Consider the following 16,759-nt stretch of genomic DNA (forward strand, 5'->3'; position numbering starts at 1 on the left):
GGTTGAGTAATATCCCCTCCCTTGTTGAAGCAGGGGAACCTTGACCACCACCTGCTGAAGATACAATTTGTAAATTGCATTTAACACTATCTCCCTTTCCGGGGGAGAAGCTGGTAGGGCCGATTTGAAAAAATGGCGAGGAGGCACCTCTTCGAATTCCAGCTTGTAACCCTGAGAAACAATTTCTATTGCCCAGGGATCCACCTGTGAGTGAACCCAGATGTGGCTGAAAACTCGAAGACGTGCCCCCACTGGGGCGGACTCCTTTAGCGGAGCCCCAGCGTCATGCGGAGGATTTTGTAGAGGCCGGGGAGGACTTCTGTTCCTGGGAACTAGCTGTGTTGTGCAGCTTTTTCCCTCTGCCCTTACCTCTGGCAAGAAAGGACGCACCTCGTACTTTCTTGTTTCTTTGTGATCGAAAGGACTGCATTTGATAATGTGGCGCTTTCTTAGGCTGTGAGGGAATATAAGGCAAAAAATTTGATTTACCAGCTGTAGCTGTGGAGACCAGGTCCGAGAGACCTTCCCCAAACAATTCCTCTCCCTTGTAAGGTAAAACCTCCATATGCCTCTTTGAGTCGGCATCACCTGTCTATTGCCGGGTCCATAGGACTCGTCTAGCAGAAATCGACATAGCGCTTATTCTAGAACCCAGTAGACTAATGTCTCATTGAGCATCTCTCATATATAAGACGGCATCTTTTATATGCCCTAGGGTCAATAAAATTGTATCCTTATCTAGGGTCTCAATTTCCGCTGATAAGGTATCTGTCCATGCTGCTACAGCGCTACAAACCCAGGCCGACGCAATCGCCGGTCTGAGTAAGGTACCAGAATGTGTGTAAATGGACTTCAAGGTAACCTCCTGCTTGCGGTCAGCAGGATCCCTGAGGGTAGCCGTATCTTGGGATGGTAGCGCTACCTTTTTGGATAAGCGTGTCAATGCTTTGTCCACCCTAGGGGAGGATTCCCACCGTATCCTGTCCGTTGGCGGGAAAGGATACGCCATAAGAATCCTTTTGGGAATCTGCAGTTTTTTGTCTGGAGATTCCCAAGCTTTTTCACATAATTCGTTCAACTCATGTGAGGGGGGAAAGGTTACCTCAGGTTTCTTTTCCTTATACATGTGTACCCTCGTGTCAGGGACAGGGGGTTCCTCTGTGATATGCAAAACATCTTTTATTGCAATAATCATATATCGAATACATTTAGCCAATTTTGGCTGTAACTTTGCATCATCGTAGTCGACACTGGAGTCAGAATCCGTGTCGGTATCTGTGTCTACTATTTGGGATAGTGGGCGCTTTTGACACCCCGAAGGTCCCTGCGACATAGGGGCAGACATGGGTTGATTACCTGGCTGTTCCCTAGCTTCAGCTTTGTCTAATCTTTTGTGCAATAAATTTACATTAGCACTTAAAACTTTCCACATATCCATCCAGTCAGGTGTCGGCGTTGTCGACGGAGACACCACATTCATTTTCTCCTCCTCCTCCCCCTGAAAGCCTTCTACCTCAGACATGTCGACACACGCGTACCGACACACCACACACTCAGGGAATCCTCTTATCTGAAGACAGTTCCCCCACAAGGCCCTTTGGAGAGACAGAGAGAGAGTATGCCAACACTCCCCCAGCGCTATATGACCCAGGAAAAAACACTATATAAATATATGTTTACACAGTAGCGCTGTTTGTACATACATATATGCGCCAAATGATGTGCCCCCCCCCCCTCTTCTTCAAAACCCTCTTTCACCGTGGAATAAGCAGGGGAGAGTCCGGGGAGCTTCCTCTCAGCGCTGTGCTGTGGAGAAAATGGCGCTGGTGAGTGCTGAGGGAGAAGCCCCGCCCCCTCGGCGGCGGGCTTCTGTTCCGCTCAAATATACTAAAAACTGTCGGGGGCTCTTTATGTATACAGTGCCCAGCTGTATATAGATATATTTTTGCCAAATAGAGGTTTATATGCTGCCCAGGGTGCCCGCCCTGCGCCCTGCACCCTTACAGTGACTGCTGTGTGTGAGGTGTATGGGAGCAATGGCGCACAGCTTCACCGCTGTGCGTTACCTCAGTGAAGATCATGAAGTCTTCTGCCGCCTCTGAAGTCTTCTTTTCTTCTCATACTCACCCGGCTTCTATCTTCCGGCTCTGCGAGGAGGACGGCGGCGCGGCTCTGGGACGGACGGCGAGGGTGAGACCTGCGTACCAATCCCTCTGGAGCTAATGGTGTCCAGTAGCCTAAGAAGCAGAGCCTTGAAACTCACAGAAGTAGGTTCTGCTTCTCTCCCCTCAGTCCCTTGATGCAGGGAGTCTGTTGCCAGCAGGCTCCCTGAAAATAAAAAACCTAACAAATATACTTTCTGACAGGAAACTCAGGAGAGCTCCCTGTAATGCACCCAGTCTCCTCTGGGCACAGTAGTAAACTGAGGTCTGGAGGAGGGGCATAGAGGGAGGAGCCAGTGCACACCCATACCTAAAGTCTTTCTTAAAGTGCCCATGTCTCCTGCGGAGCCCGTCTATCCCCATGGTCCTTACGGAGTCCCCAGCATCCTCTAGGACGTTGCAATTGAATGTGTTTCTCTAGAATATCATTGCTCTCGTTTCCTGGCCATTCCTTTGCATAAATGAAAGTAGCTTTGTTCTGGCCCTCATTCAGCTTGAATTGCTACAGTATATTGCAAAAAAATGCAAATCAGATGATTATAGGAAGACTGTGCATTCACTGCGAATGCTGCACTGCGATCGCAGCCTCAACAAAATGCGACTGCAGAGTGATTGGGCATTCTCGGGGCTTGTATCTGACGTCAGTTGTGATCACTTGCAAATAAAAACATGGCACCCTTTGTGATTGAATTTGCATTATTATGAGTAGGCATGGGTCTACCACAACTATCGACGGTACTCGGTTTCTGCGTCTGGATCGCAACTCTATGAATGCATACGCGATCGCATCAGTGGGCGTCTTAACATTTCTGAGTGGCTCTTCACATGCGATTTTTAGCCCTAGCAGTTTTGAGACAATTGCAATTTCAGTCTCAATAGCGATCCATGCTGAATAACCCCCTCTGTCCCTTATCACCTGTCATTCATCCAGTCACCAAATAACAAAAGTTCACTAACAGTATTGTAGCAGGCACTAAAACATTGAGAATACCTAACAAGGCCAACACTCAGCTGTCCCAATTACCTAGTGAGAGGTAAGTTGTAAACTTCCAGATTTCTTCTATTGTCTTGAAGGTGATAATGAAAACATCATTCTGCGCCTGGATGGAGACTAACCGGGCGGACAGCTCCTGCAATGCAGCAAGGTGTAAAATGTGAGTGGATTTTATCAGGAACAACATGCCGAACAGCCACGACTTTCAATGGTGTAACAGTGGTTTCCAAATGTAACTGTAGGTACTGTATACACAGATATACAGTACAATAGGATTATTCACCTTGTACAGTGTTTTTGCATTTTTATTTGTGTTTATTTATGGATTTTGTGATTGATGGCCCTCATTCCGAGTTGATCGGTCGCAAGGCGAATTTAGCAGAGTTACACACGCTTAGTCTACGCCTACTGGGAGTGTATCTTAGCATCTTAAAAGTGCGAACGAAGTTTACGCAATATTGCGAACAAAAAAAACTTAGCAGTTTTAGAGTAGCTCCAGACTTACTCTGCCTGTGCGATCAGTTCAGTGCTTGTCGTTCCTGGTTTGACGTCACAAACACTCCCAGCGTTCGCCCAGACACTCCCCCGTTTCTCCGGCCACTCCTGCGTTTTTTCCGGAAACGGTAGCGTTTTCAGCCACACGCCCATAAAACGCCGTGTTTCCGCCCAGTAACACCCATTTCCTGTCAATCACACTACGTTCGCCGGTGCGAACAAAAAGCCGTGAGTAAAAATCCTTTCTTCATAGCAGAATTACTTAGCGCAGTCGCAGTGCGAACATTGCGCATGCGCTCTAAGCTGATTTTCACTGCGATGCGAAAAAAAAGAACGAGCGAACGACTCGGAATGAGGGCCGATGTTTATTACATTAACAATAACCATTTCTATGAATTTAAAAGGAGTTTCTAAAGCAGAAATTAATGATTTTCAAGCTTTTATCACTTTTTTTTCTACAAATGGCAGAAAATGAAATAACCCAGTGAGAAAAGATCCAAATTGTATCTTACAGAGCAACAAAATTCTATCCTGAAACCATTTACAATAATTGGATTAATACTATGAATCAATTAACCCATCTTTCGGGCTATATCTGCTGTCGCACTACCATATGTTGTATGACCCAAAGAGGGTGCTATTATCATGTAGCAAAGGACCACCCAAACAGAGATGCCTTGGTGTAGTTGGTAGTTTACCATATGTTTGCAAATACATGTAACTAATAGCTCTGTATTGCTTTTATCAGGTTGGGTAGGAAATCCCAGCAGTGAGAATCCCGACGGTCAGGATGGCAACAGTCAAAATCCCAATGGATCTCATTAAGTATTTTAACCCTACCCCTATTCCTACCCCTAACCCACCCCTCTCGCAGCCCAACCCTAACCATCACCTCTTGCAATCTAACCCTAACTGTAACCACCCACAGCCTAACCCTAACTGTCCCTACTCACAACCTAATCCCTTCCCCACCCCTGCACCTTAACTCTCTAGTGCCTAACCCTAACTCAGTAAATACCACCAGGATCTGTCAGGATTCTAACCATCGAGATCCCGCTTTCAGTATTCTGACTGTCTAGATCTTGACTGCATCTCCTATTATCATCTAGGATAAAAAATCTTATCAGCTGTGACCTTTACAGTCTGCTGGGGCTAATTTGTGTTGTTTTTTCTTGTCTAGATTAGCCCCTCCCTTTCATTTGCCTGTGATGGACCAATAAACTAATTGAGCAACTGCCATTCTGTGCATTACTATCGCAATACCATATATTTTAAGAAAGCTATCCAAACCAAACTAATTATTGCATGTTTATGAATACTTTGTTATAGTTCACTTCAAAACCGGACATCTACTTCAATCTATAAAGAATGATTGGGAGGAAAATCAAAGCAGAGACATTGCAGGTGAAGTATGCATGAGTGCATGAGTGCCTTGGCTACTACACAATCAACTTCAAGGACCTTCATGATATATGAAACATACTTGGCAGTTGTCCTGTGGACTCTGGCCAATTTTTTGGGAAAGTTGCCCACACTTGTTGACCTTTGCATTATACAACATATTACAAATAGGTGCCTCTGCTACAGACGTTGCTGTGGTACCGATGCTCATAGAGAATGCTTGGGGTAATGAGGACATTCCTAAGTAGCTTAAGGCATTTCAACATTATCTTTTAAAGAGATAGCGTACAACTAGCATTTCAGTGTTCAACAATCTATGATGGGCAAACACACAGACACACACACACACACACACACACACACACTCTCTTCACTCACTCTGGGGCAGATGTACTTAGACTTGGAGAATGATAAATTGGAGAGAGATAAACTACCAACCAATCAGCTGCTGTCATTTTCAAACACAGACTGTGACATGGCAGTTAGAAGCTGATTGGCTGGTACTTAATCTCCTTTCACTTTATCTCCATCCGAGGCTTAGCAAACAAACCCATCAGTCTATAACATGACACGAGCTGATTGGCTGGCATTTCTCACTACACTTTATCACTCTCCAAGGCTTACTACATCTGCACCCAAGGCTCTTGAGATCCCACACACATCTGTTCCAAAGCTCCTGCTGTTCTCACTGTGTAAAGATACAAGAAACCTAGTAGTGCGAATGGTTAGACAATATATATATATATATATATATATATATATGTGGATAGATCTATCGTTAAACAATTCTTTATTGGTTCAATTGCGACAGACCCCAGAAACTTCATCTACACAAGTTTCAGATAGAAAGACAAACTAGACATATACTGTATCAAGGGTCGCGCTAGAGAACCAATTTCATCACAATAATGGCCAGTGGTTAAAAAGTCAATGACAATTTCTATAGTTACATATATATACACATCTCTTTAAAAAACAGAAATACTAAAACGCAGACAGTACCAGAAGATACATATGCATGTATCAATCGAAGATGTATGTAGCAATTAAGGCTGTAATAGCTATATGTACTTCTTATTTTGCAATTCAGTTCATGCATGTATCTAAATTCCTCAGTGGGGAAAAAAAGGTGATTGTAAATATTACAGTCCAGAGGTATACAAATAAAGTATCTAGGTTTGAGGCAGATAATTACAAATCCGGCTAGCGTTGGGGTCCAGTTAGAAAAATAAAGTCATTATATACATGTATATCCAAGCTATAACTTTTTGATTAACTAGCTCACAGGTGATCCTTTGGTAAATGCTAGTATGTGCCGTATGATGGAGGGCCGTTACCAACACCGTTATTCACTCTATCCCTGTGATGTGGGACCTATTTGAAGGTGAGAGGAGGCGGTCTCCAAGGTGATGCAGCTGGATGCTGGCGGTGGCCGGATTCAGCTGGTGGCGGCTGTGTACGGGATCAGCGGCTGTGATACTATGTAGCATCCCCAGATAGTGTGGCTGAATCCTAGCAGCGGCTGCATTCAGCTGGCGATGGCCATGTATGTGATCAAATTGCTCAGGACAGGATCCCCATTACTCTCCGGTAGTACAAGGAGTCCTAGACACGTTTCGTTACTTCCTGTGACTTTTTCGATAGGTGATGGTGATGGTGATCATACGGCACATACTAGCATTTACCAAGGGATCACCTGTGAGCTAATTAATCAAAAAGTCATAGCTTGGATATACATGTATATAATGACTTTATTTTTCGAATGGACCCCAAACTCTAGCCGGAGTTGTAATTATCTGTCTCAAACCTAGATACTTTATTTGTATACCTCTGGACTGTAATATGTACAATCACCTTTTTATCCCCACTGAGGAATTTAGGGGGTAATTCAGACCTGATCGTAGCAGCAAATTTGTTAGCCGTTGGACAAAACCATGTGCACTGCAGGGGGGGCATATATAACATGTGCAGAGAGAGTTAGATTTGGGTGGGGTGTGTTCAAACTGAAATCTAAATTGCAGTGTAAAAATAAAGCAGCCAGTATTTACCCTGCACAGAAACAATATAACCCACCCAAATCTAACTCTCTATGCAAATGTTAGATCAGCCCCACCTGCAGTGCACATGGCGTGTCATTCCGACCTGATCGTAGCTGTGCTAAATTTAGCACAGCTACGATCACTGACACAGACATGTGGGGGGACGCCCAGCACATGGCTAGTCCGCCCCGCATGTCTGGCCCGGCACCACCGCACAAGTACAAAAGCATCGCCGCTGCTTTTGTACTTGTAGAGTAACTCCCAGTCAGAGCAGCTCCTGCGGCTGGCCGGGAGTTACTCGTCGCTGCCAGGGTCATAGCGGCTGCGTGTGATGTCACGCAGCTGCTGTGGCCCGCTTTCCCCCCCGCCCCTGCACGGTCTGGCCATGCCTGCGTTGGCCGGACCGTGCCCCGGAAATGGCGGGCAAACACTGCCGTGCTGCCCCCTCCCGCCCAGCGACCGCGTCTGCCTGTCAATCAGGCAGAGACGATTGCTAGGCAAATGACAGCCGTCGGCCATCTGGAATGCGCCGGCGCACAGTGGCGCCAGCGCATGTGCAGTTCTGACCCGATCGCACCGCTGCGAAAAACTGCAGCATGCGCTTAGGTCGGAATGACCCCCTTGGTTATTCCCAACTGCTAACAAATTTGCTGCTATGATCAGGTCTGAATTACCCCCCGTCGGGCAGCTTGGCGGCATATCGCCGAATGTGTAGGGGGCATTAGATACATGCATGAACTGAATTGCAACATAAATAGCACAAATAGCTATTACAGCCTTGATTGCTACATACATCTTCGATTGATACATGCATATGTATCTTCAGGTGCTGTCTGCTTTTTAGTATTTATGTTTTTTAAGAGATGTGTATATGTATATATATATAATAAATTGTCATTAACTTTTTAACCACTGGCTATTATTGTGATGAATTGGTTCTCTAGTGCGACCCTTCATATATATCTAGTTTGTTCTCACCATGGAGGTCATTCCGAGTTTTTCGCTCGTTGCCAATTTTCGCTATGCTGCGATTTGTTGCTAAATGCGCATGGTACGCAGCGCGCATGCGCTTAGTTATTTAACTAAAAACTTAGCAGTTTTGCTGTTGTCTGTGCGGTGCTTTTCAGTCGCACTGCTGATCGGTGAGTGATTGACAGGAAAGGGGCGTTCCTGGGTGGTAACTGAGCGTTTTCTGAGATTGTGCTAAAAAACGCAGGCGTGTCAGGGAAAAACGTGGGAGTGTCTGGAGAAACGGGGGAGTGGCTGGCCGAACGCAGGGCGTGTTTGTGACGTCAAACCAGGAACTAAACGGACTGAGCTGATCGCAATCTAGGAGAAGGTCTGGAGCTACTCAGAAACTACAAGAAAATATTTAGTAGCAGTTCTGCTAATCTTTCGTTCGCTATTCTGCTAAGTTAAGATACACTCCCAGAGGGCGGCGGCCTGGAGTTTGCAATGCTGCTAAAAGCAGCTAGCGAGCGAACAACTATGTACATTTCTCTTGGTGAACTAATGAGCTCATTCGGCCTCCGGCACCACCTTCACACCAATTGCCTCTCGGCATGTGCATGTACTGTGCAAAAGTTTTAGGCAGATGTGGAAAAAATGCAGCAAATTAAGAGAGAATGATTTAAAACAGAGGTTCTCAAACTCGGTCCTCGGGGGCCCACACAGTGCATGTTTTGCAGGTCTCCTCACAGAATCGCAAGTGAAATAATTAGCTCCACCTGTGGACCTTTTAAAATGTGTCAGTGAGTAATTAATACACCTGTGCACCTGCTGGGTTACCTGCAAAACATGCACTGTGTGGGCTCCCGAGGACCGAGTTTGAGAACCTCTGATTTAAAAACTAGAAGTGCTAATAGTTTATTTTTATCAATTAAAATACAAAGTGAATGAAGAGAAGATAACTCTACATCAAATCAATATTTGGTGTGATCACCCCTTTCCTTCAAAACAGCATTAGTTCTTCTAGGTACATTTGCACAGTTTTTGAGCTTGTCAGAGAGGTTGTTCCAAACATCTTGGAGAACTAAGCACAGAAAATCTCTTCTGTGGATGTAGGCTTGCTCAAATCCTTCTTTCTCTTCATGTTATCCCAGACAAACTCGGTGATGTTGAGATCAGGGCTCTGTGGGGGCCATATCATCACTTTCAGGACTCCTTGTTCTTCTTTATGCTGAAGATAGTGCTTACAGACGTTGGCTGTATGTTTGGGGTCGTTGTCCTGCTGCAGAATAAATTTGGAGCCAATCAGACACCTCCCTGATGGTATTGCATGATGGATAAGTAAGTACAGTACCTATCTGTATTTCTCAGCATTGAAGCACAAAGAAACAGGCCACGTTGAGGACCCTCCACCATTTTTCACTGTTGCCTGCAGATGCTCATTATTGTACTGCTCTCCAGCCCTTTGGCAAACAAACTGCCTTATGTTGCAGCCAAATATTTAAAATTTTGACTTATCAGTCCAGCGCACCACTTCTGGACAGAATTCTCCAAACAGTAGATGGGTGTACCTGGGTCCCACTGGTTTCTGCCAGTTCTGAGCTGATGGCACTGGTGGACATCTTCCAATTTCGAAAGGAAGTAAGCATGATGTGTCTTTCACCTGACGTACCAAGTTTCATTGGCCGACCACTGAGTCTATGGTCCTCATCTTTACCAATTTTGTGGCCTAAGTGGAAGAATTGCAGCCAAAAACGCATACCTTCGATGTGGAAACAAGGCCAATCGACTCAACTATGCACAAAACATAGGAACTGGTGTGCAGAAAAATGGCAGCAGGTGCTCTGGACTGATGAGTTTACATTTGGCTGTAGCAGAAGGCAGTTTGTTCGCCAAAGGGCTGGAGAGTGGTACAATAATGAGTGACTGCAGGCAACAGCAGAGCCGGTCTTAGGTATAGGCAAACTAGGCAAATGCCTAGGGTATTTGGTATGCTTAGGGGCACCAGCAGCTTCTGCTGATTAAAATGATATGCGGCATGCCTATATTCTGTGTGTGACTGCGGCTGTATCTGCATACGAAATGCTACGTTGCAGTGTATTCCTGGAAATCACTGCAATGTAGCATTTCGTATGCAGATACAGACGCAGTCGCACACAGAATATAGGCATGCTGCATATCATTTTAATCAGCAAAAGCTACTTGTGCATCCTAGCCACATAGTAATGCAAATAAGATGCATTTTCATAAACAAAAGGCGCCCGATGTTAGCAGAGCTGCCAGCTGACTCATGCCGGGCATCTCCTGCAGAACTAGCAGCGGTGCTAGGGGGCACCAGCCAAAATCTTGCCTAGGGCATCATATTGGTTAGGGCCGGCACTGGGCAACAGTGAATCATGGTGGAGGTTCCTTGCAAGTTTGGGGCTGCATTTCAGCAAATGGAGTTTGAGATTTGGTCAGGGTTAACGGTGTCCCCCCAATACTGAGAAATACAGGCAGGTACTTATCCATCATGCAGTGCCATCAGAGTGGCAGAGTGGCATTTGTTTGGCTCCAAATATATTCTGCAGCAGAACAACACCCCCACATGTACAGCCAATGTCAGTAAGAATTATCTTCAGTGTAAAGAAGAATAAGGAGTATTGGAAGTGATGACATGGCCCCCACAGAGCCCTGATCTCAACATCATCGAGTCTGTCTGGGATTACACGAAGAGACAAAAGGATTTGAGCAAGCCTACATCCACAGAAAATATGTGGTGAGTTCTCCAAGATGTTTGGAACAACCTCCCTGCCGAGGTCCTTCAAAAACTGTGTGCAAGTGTACCTAGAAGAATTCATGCTGTTTTGAAGGCAAAAGGTGGTCACACAAAATATTGATTTGATTTGGATTTCTCTTCTGTTCATGTACATTGCATTATGTTAATTGATACAAATTAATTTAACACTTCTATTTTTATAAGCATTCTCCTCAGTGTCCCAATCCCGCTGTTTATTTGTCGTAACTGAGTACACAATCTGCTATACACTATTCACAGTCAGTCCTCTAGAAGTCCTTTCACCTCCAGCTTTAAAATATTACTAGAATTTGCCACTGTCTTATATAATATAGAAAATAAGCTTTTTTTGGGACCGCACTAGTCTTACAATAAATTTCTAATGCCCTCTGAAAGACTGATTTATGACGCTAAATTGCGTTATGGATACAGCAACCTTGTGCATGTGGAAAAAATCCTTTTGCAAATATTTGTTGCTATCAGTGGTGCTCCCTAGAGTCAATAGGAGTATCAGCTAAGAAAACCCAACAAAAGAGAGTTGGAAAGTAGACTCTTGTGTGGGAGCACTCAATTCAGAGGATTGGGTGTGTATTAATCAATTCTGATAAAACATAATTTTATTTATTCATTATTAAAAGATGATTATAGGAGTAAATTGTACGTAAATAGTATAGCTACGCGAAAATATAACACTGTGTTGTATGTAATTCATGTGGTTTTCAATACCACAATGAGAACCGGAAATCCAAATCTTTGGGCTAGTGGTTTTACGGAGATCACAGTAACACCTTTGTATAATATATGACCATCATTTATTCTACAGCAATCCTATTCAGGATTATTTAGTCGTAGAGAATTAAATCATAAGTCATACAGAACCGAATGCCAATTGGTATTATTGGGGATCACTCTAGATCGGGCAGAAGAATTTTTTGCAGTACCAGGGTGTTCCAGGGTGGTCTCCCATCCGAGTACTGACCCGGCCCTCCACTGCTTGTACAACACAGTGTTATATTTTCGCGTAGCTATACTATTTACGTACAATTTACTCCTATAATCATCTTTTAATAATGAATAAATAAAATTATGTTTTATCAGAATTGATTAATACACACCCAATCCTCTGAATTGAGTGCTCCCACACAAGAGTCTACTTTCCAACTCTCTTTTGGTGGGTTTTCTTAGCTGATTGTCTTATATAATATGCAGGGCCAGCCAGAGCCTACTTTTTTTATTGGTAAGCATACTGTATATAAATTTTGGCTCCCCTTAGTGGACCTCCATCTCAGCTCACTCATTGTTCCTCCCCCCGCAGCACATAGAGCCCCTCACAGTATTCACCCAGTTACTGCCCTCCTTACAGCACCACCTACTGCCCCCTCACAGCACCACCTACTGCCCCTTTACCATACCTCCTAACTTTCAGGAGGAATGAAGCTGGCGTTATCTCAATAAAAGGATTGTGGCTTCACAGTAATGCTGCAATCGCGAGCCACGCTCCTGTTTTCCGTCACTGTGGCGGCATGGCTAGCGCTCTGTGAGCTGCTGGCCATGCCTCCAGTCCCTCTGGTCTCCGTGAATAGAAGCTGTGCTGTGCTAATAAGCTGCAATTTATAAACCCCATAAACACAAAAAAAAAATTTTTAACTGAAGCAAAATAATGAATTTAAAATCTAGATATTGGTATCACAAATTCAATACCAATGCTTTTTAATATCACATTAGTACAATATAGGCCTACCTTAAAAAGCAACAAGGTTTCTTTGTTATCATTTTCAAGAGCCCATAGAGTCTTCCTGGCTGTCTCCTGCAGAGAGACATTAGGGCCCAGGGTGGAGCGTTTCAGGATGGAATAGGACAGGGAGATTTCTGTAGAAAACAGGAAGGGCAGAAACAGGAGAGGAAACCAGCAGTGTTTACTTGGTAACTGTGACAGACAGAATACCTGCAGAGCTAACAGTACACAGGAATAGGAATACTAACTATAGAATTACTCTACAACTGTACAGAGGGCATACTGTACCTACAGCAGCCTGTGGAGCTTGCAATCTATTCTGCAAACTTACTGTACATCTCTTAGCCCAGTGTTTTGTACATATCCTGTGAGTCTCATGCATTTGCTGCTCATGGATAATTGTGTGAGCTGCATCCTGTCATTGTTACAAATGTAATTGAAAATCCACATAAATGTAACAGGAACTGCTTCTTTTGGGCCCCCAAGTTACTGCACATGTGATGTAGCCCGAGTTCATAAAAAGGTTAATTTGCATACATACATTTATGTGTTTGGGGTTTTACACTTACAGTATGTGCATGTTTGCATTAGCAATTGAGAACTTTCTACAACAGAGCTGGCCAAACCGGTCCTCAAGATCTACCAACAGTTCATGTTTTCCAGGCCTCCTGGAGATCTGTAGAATTGTCAGGAATGAATGCAGCACATCTCAATTAGTAATGACTACACCTGTGCACCAGCTAGGTGGTCTGGAAAATGCGAACTGTTGGCAGATCTCGAGGACTGGTTTTGCCAGCTCTGTTCTACAACATTGTCAATAGACAGTGACACCTAGTGGTCAAATTATCATAAATAATTAGTTGTCTGATTTTTGTTTTTTTTTTGTATAAAACTCCATTTTATTAGTTGCTATAAAAAAAAGATTTTAAGTCTTTAGATATGAACACCAATCATCCCTATAAGATATATACATACAGCCAGGTGTCTGTCCAATGTAATAGATCTTCTTTGTTATATTAAACACTTGAGTTTTAATTAACTTGTGACATGATTAAAATAGTATGAGAGGCCACCACAACCTGTCAGCCTGATAGATCTGACTATGACTATGATTATTATTATTATTATTATTATTATTATTATGTACTACTCACCCTGTACATTGTAAGGGGCCTATTGATCAATAACTAACTCAGGAATAAACTGCAGTTTTTACCAGAAAAAAGGTAATTTTAAGATTGTGGCTGTTTATTAAACCTCTAATGCTGGACAAAGCAATAATTTACATAGTTAAAGAGGGATTCTCCCATCTCCATGGTTATGGTAAAATACCCAATTTATCAAGCTTGCCCTCTGATAGCTAATGTCATCCTCAGATATCGACAACTCCGACTTCCCACTGGTAAGGCTCAGGTGACAGTGAGATTTACCATTTGCGGATGCACCAGGCACGCGCTGTAGTGTCTATGCATATAAAAAGTGATTTCTTTCTCCGCCACGTTAAGACAGCAGCGAGAGACATTTGAATGGGAATTTGCTTAGTTGTGACGACCTTCTTTCGGAAGCGCTGTCCTATCAAGAAGATACTGTTATTAGCTCCAATAAATGAGAGCTAAACAAAACAAACTCACTATTTATTCGGGAAAGGCCCTGATATACAACAAATAGCATCTAAATCCCTAGGTTTACAGAATTAGGGCCTGAATCAAAAGTAATGCAAACGCAAATCTGAATGGCTGAAGCCAACGGACTACCAGGTGTTTCCCTGTACCCATGTGGGTTGGTCTGACCCTGATAAGGGCTGCAACCTAAGACTCTGAAAAAAATCATTGTAATAGACAAAGAGAGACACGAGTTGATGACCAACCTACAAACTCATCTCTGTATATTAGAATAGCGTATAAGTTTGCAAACACGCGTGTAGCTGGAAAGCACAATCCATTGTTAACAATCGCTAAAGGTGGCCGAATTCTGACTTATGTACGACTCCGAATCAGGCCCTTAGTTACATAAAACAATAGATTTAAAAAAAGGGGAAGAAAAAAAAAGGTTAACTATTTAGTGTAAAGTTAGAAGAGTCATTAATATGTAATATACAGATATTGCTGTTACGGTAAAGAAGCCTCCTGCATTATTTTAAGATGTATTTGAACATATGTATGAAGTTATCATTTCACTGTTGTTTATTGGCTTACCTGTAGTCCATGCACAGATGAGATGTTACATAAAACTGAAGGCAATTTAATTGTTATGTCCGATATCTACACATGATCAGTTTTCACGTATAAAACATATTTAAATCAGTTTACACCTATTTCCGAAATTTGGAGGTTACCGTGATGATCTTCCGTCCACCTTAACTTCCTACTGTAGGTTTAGAACATTGTTGTTTGTGAAAGCAACATAGAGCTTTTAAAGACAAAGCTCTGTTGAGCACTATAGTTTGCTTCTACACCAGCTATTACCAGTGATATATCCTTCTCCCACTCCAAGGGAGACAGAGTCAGCCCCCAGTGGGGTCTCACCAGCCGCAGAGACCAGCTCTGAATCCTCCGGGTCATCTATGGAGACACAAAGCATGGAGACTCCTCATGCATACAGAAATAAACATGGCACGACTATCTGTATAGAAACTATACAACGTGGATATTAAATCATTATAATTGGAGATCTGTCACTACAGATTGGCATATACAGGTTCAATACCTATGCTGTAACCTAATGTTGTATTTATACTTTGTTATTGTTATAGATGTCACACCTTCCCTCTCTCTTTTGCAGTCACGGTCAGTTCTTGTCATTGAGGGAAGAGACTGGATCAGCAGGAAATGAGATCGTTTATAACAAAACATACTATTGGTATTTTATGATTGATGTCACTTGTCTGGCGGTATTTGGAGGTGATAGGTCCACCTGAAGGCCCATTGCACACGTGCTGCAATTTACAAAGTATAATGTGCAAAAATGGATCTGAAAATGAAAGCCAGTATTTCAAAACTCCCCATAACCCCCTGCAAAGTCAATGGCGTTCAGAATAATTGCATAGTGTTGTACTTTTAGGAGCGTTTCCTACTTCATTCAACACATCTCACTAACTACACAAAGGTCAGTGACCCACAGAATGCTGCATACTTACAACACTAATTAACTGCCACATGTTTAAGCGCAATACAAGTGTCAGTGGGTACGCAGCCTAAGCAGAATACGACGCCCCCACTGGTAACATTGAGAAACACATAATGACAAGTCAAAATAGTATACTCTCTCATGCAAGAACAATTTGTGTTTGAGCTTTACATTGGTTTCCTCGACATGGTTCATAAAGTACAGGAACTTTCAAGTCCTGGAAAAAACTGTTCCGTTTTCTATTGACACAGTGCATTTCCTCCCTGCCCATATGTCATCTCTACAAAAATAAACTATTTAAAGTGGAATATTCAGTTTACATTACAGCCTCCCAGACTCAAAGTGAACAAACAAACAGAAAGTTCCCATTAACTTAGTAGTGTAGCATTATTGTAACCCACTTGTATTCAGTAGCATTTAGAAATGGGTGTGGATTATTAGATCTACACTAAAAAGGTCTACAGTCACTAGGTCTACTACTAAAGGTAGACATGCGGGTCGACACAGACAGAAGGAAAGATCGACAGGGTCAAAAGGTTGACATGTAAATGGTCAACACAAAAGGTAGACACATTGTTTTTGGGGGTGTTTTGTCACTTTTCCGCCACAAACAAGTCCCTTTAGTGTACCACATCCCCTCGCATAGCTCGCTTCGCTCACCATGCTTCTACCAATGCGCTCGGCACAGGTTACTACTCCCAATCGTAGTCCACGTGGATGGTAAAGTATGAAAAGGTTGAAAAAAATGTAAATTAAAAAAAACAAAAAAAAAAACTTGTGTTTACCATATGTGTGTCGACCGTTGTTATGTCAACCTATTGACTTTGTCGACCTTTTGACTCTGCGGACCTTTTGACCCTGTTGACCTTGCATGTCTATCACTAGAGGTAAACCTATTGACTGTAGACCTGGATTGTAGATTCCGGCTTGCAGATGCCCGGCGGGTGTAGGGGGGGGTTGGGGGGCATACAGAACAAACCCTCGCCACAGGTTATATTCCCACTCTATGGGAGTGGGAGTAGCCCCTGTTAGTCGCCATGCCGACTGTCGGGACTGTAAGGGTGCTGGATTCCGGCGTCGGTG

At 43.4% G+C, this 16,759-nt stretch overlaps 1 protein-coding gene across 2 annotated transcripts in view; it reads right to left on the bottom strand.

Annotated features, from left to right (window-relative positions):
* SH3TC2 (SH3 domain and tetratricopeptide repeats 2) overlaps nucleotides 1-16,759 on the bottom strand; it is a 108,684-nt gene that overhangs the window by 76,917 nt on the left and 15,008 nt on the right. The window contains exons 3-5 of one of the 2 annotated variants that reach the window (XM_063928084.1): nucleotides 15,016-15,111; nucleotides 12,557-12,684; nucleotides 3,187-3,292 (exon numbers count right to left, since the gene is read on the bottom strand). In XM_063928084.1, coding sequence (XP_063784154.1) covers nucleotides 3,187-3,292; nucleotides 12,557-12,684; nucleotides 15,016-15,111 — 330 coding nt within the window. The remainder of the gene's footprint in view (nucleotides 1-3,186; nucleotides 3,293-12,556; nucleotides 12,685-15,015; nucleotides 15,112-16,759) is intronic. The other variant, XM_063928085.1, reaches the window with a different exon arrangement.

The sequence above is a fragment of the Pseudophryne corroboree genome, chromosome 6 (assembly GCF_028390025.1).
Source record: "Pseudophryne corroboree isolate aPseCor3 chromosome 6, aPseCor3.hap2, whole genome shotgun sequence".
Lineage (NCBI taxonomy): Eukaryota > Metazoa > Chordata > Amphibia > Anura > Myobatrachidae > Pseudophryne > Pseudophryne corroboree.